General features: G+C 60.7%; 1 protein-coding gene across 1 annotated transcript in view; it reads left to right on the top strand.

Moving 5' to 3' along the window:
* Nucleotides 1-2,802, top strand: part of PLA2G6 (phospholipase A2, group VI (cytosolic, calcium-independent)) — a 59,304-nt gene that overhangs the window by 37,843 nt on the left and 18,659 nt on the right. The window contains exons 10-11 of the mRNA XM_010845092.1: nucleotides 79-237; nucleotides 1,995-2,073. Of these exons, the coding sequence (XP_010843394.1) occupies nucleotides 79-237; nucleotides 1,995-2,073 (238 nt within the window). The remainder of the gene's footprint in view (nucleotides 1-78; nucleotides 238-1,994; nucleotides 2,074-2,802) is intronic.

Below are 2,802 nucleotides of genomic sequence, written 5' to 3'. Positions count from 1 at the left end.
AGGTGCAGAAAGGACCTCTCATTTGCATCTGGTCAGTTTCTGATCCTGTGCCATCTCCCCCTCCCCACACATGACAAGTCGTCACCAGGAAGGCGCTCCTCACTCTGCTGAGAACTGTGGGGGCCGACTACCGCTTCCCACTCACGCAAGGGTTCTCGACGGAGCAGTGCTCCGCGGCAGCTCCCTCCTTCTCCATGGAAAGATCTCATCCCCCACCGATCAGCTTAAACAACCTAGGTAGGCCTGGCCCCTCCCATGCCCCCGCCTCTCCACCTGGTTCCCAGGTCCCTGGGTCAGGCAATCCCGAAAGAAAGAAGGAAATGGGGCCCAGTGAAGAGGTTGTTAAAGGAAGCAAGGGGCGATGGGCAGCATTTGTCAGCCTTGGGGGGCAGCCAGCAACGCATAGAGTCCGGAGACTGGTGGGGTCCCTGGCTAATGGCCTGTGGTCAGTTTCCTCTGACAGGGTTCCTTGGACACCTATAAGGTGGGCGCTTTGTTGACCTCTCTATGCCCTGGGAGCTCAGGTGGGCAGCAAGGAGTGCTCTTGGGGGCTCAGAGCTGTTGGGGGTTCTCTGGCTTCTACCAGGAGCCTTTCTGCCACGTTGCTGCATCTCCATCAGGCCTGGGGCCGCTGTGCTCCTCTTCCAGCCCCTTCAGTGACCTACTGGCCAGGCAATTAGCATCTGCCCCTGTGCATCCTCGGTATCCATGGAGATAGCCCCCAAGGAGGCAGAGACCTTCTCTGGGCTTCCTGTGGGCCTGGCCCACCCTGAACCCTGGATTGTTTAGGAGTAGGGGTTCCCTGAACAGGGCAGCCAGGGACCAATCCTTCACAAGCCGGCACTATTCTTAAACTCTTGGGGAATCAGACACCAGCATCTTTAGACAGGATAGCCTGGCCAACCCTGAACTCAGGACAGGGCAGAGCGGGCAGCCACAGCTAGTCCCTCTGGCTCTGCCTCTCTCCCCGCCGCCCCTCCTCCCGCCCCCCACCCCCATCATTCTCTCTCAATCTTACAGGCAATCAGTCACCCAAGCCAGGCTGGATGGTGGGCCTGGGGCGCGGCATCAGATGGGTAATGCCCTGGGCCTAGAGGAGCCGCAGGGCCTGCTGTGCCCTGAGTTAGATGCAGCTCTAGTCCCCTCTTCTCCTTTGTCTCAGCCGCATGTCCCGCTCCCTGGCGCTCTGTCCACCACCTCTCCCGGCCAGGCTCGTGCTTATCTCGTCCACTCTAGCCCCTTGCCCTGGTGAGGGGGAGACACATTACCTGGAAGCCTGCTGTCCTGCTTCGCTGCTTCTAAGACTCCATGCACAGCGGTGGGACAGCCTGTCAGAATCTGGATGGCGAGGCCCTGCGGGGCCAGGCTGCTTGTCAGGAGAGCAGCTAATGCATTCGTTGGGCGCCGGGTGGGCCTCAAACCCAGGCAAAACATGCATGCTGCGGGTGAGGGCACCACTCTGAGGCCGCTGAGGAAGTTTCCAGACCTGGGATCAGAACAAGAGGTGTCTGGGAAGCAGTCGGGCTATCTCTGTTCCTTCGGGGAGTCACACCCCGGTGAGTGTCCCGACTCAGCCCTTTTGGCTAGACGGAGCCTCATCTGTAAATCGGGGATAAGGATTCTGGAGAAGGTGGTTGTCCGCAGCACCGGCTGGCATGCATGAAGAAACGCTCTCTGAAGTGCATACACAGCACACGGGGCAAGGGTGCTTGTGCTTCGGGGCTCTGGGGGGAAAATACAGGAAAATCGAGAGCTTGCCAGGCAGGGTGGGGGGCCGTGCCCGGAGCAGTGGGGTCCCCTCCACATTCCAAGCCCACTGCTCCCCAAGGGGCCAGTTGTATTCCGGGATGAAGAGCCCTTGCAGGGAGTGGGAGGCAGATGTTCCCACCAGGGACAGAGGGGTGAGGGCACAGCCCCAGGTTTGCCCCCGGGACCCGCTGGAGGGGGGACCAGCACCTGCTTGGCCCCTGCCCACCCTGCCCTGTGCCCCACAGAACTGCAGGACATTACTCAGATCTCCCGGGCCCGGAAGCCAGCCTTCATCCTGAGCTCCATGAGGGATGAGAAGCGGACGTGAGTGTTGGGGATGGGCCGGGCGGGGTGGGGGGTGGTGCACACGTGCGAGGCCTCTGGTGGGCTGCCCAGTGGGCTTGGGACTGTTGTCTAGTCTGCATCTGGCTCTGTGAGGTGGCTCGTGCCCTCTGCAGTTCACAGCAAAGAGACTGAGTCTTCAGAGAGCCTGGGTCTGCTTCATCAATCGCCCTGCAGGCTCCCGGTCACACGATGGAGCTGGCTGCGGCCCTGTCCCTTCTCTCCGCGCCCCTGTCCCAGGTCGTCGGGGGAGCTGGCCAAGATCTCCTTTGGAAAGAGCCCTCAGCGGCGTCAGTGCTGAGCCTGCTTCCCTCCGATGCCACCCGCTCCCTACCCTCCCTCCCTCCAACAGCCAGTAGGAGTAGGGCTGGTGTCCCAATCTCCTGCTGTCCACCCAGCCCCATTCTAGGAGGCAGGCCAGGGTGATGGTGCAAAGCGAGGCCCAGACCCTGTCCCCGCGCACAGTCCCTGGTGACCACGGTTGTCAGAACCCGTGCCCGCCAGCTCGGCGAGTTCCCAGGACAAACATGCCTCCTTTCGGCTGTACTCTCTCCACCCTTCCCTTTAGTAATAGAGGTGGTTTATCTGTTCTCTCCAGTATTCTTGCCTGGAAAATCCCATGGACCACAGAGCCTGGTAGGCTACGGTCCATGAGGTCGCAAAGAGTCGGACACGACTGAGCGACGTCACTTTCACTTTTCACTTTACTTT

This window comes from Bison bison, unplaced genomic scaffold (assembly GCF_000754665.1).
Source record: "Bison bison bison isolate TAMUID 2011002044 unplaced genomic scaffold, Bison_UMD1.0 scf7180017864213, whole genome shotgun sequence".
NCBI lineage: Eukaryota > Metazoa > Chordata > Mammalia > Artiodactyla > Bovidae > Bison > Bison bison.
Note: the sequence above shows the minus strand (reverse complement) of the source record. Positions and strands in the feature narration are given on the sequence as shown.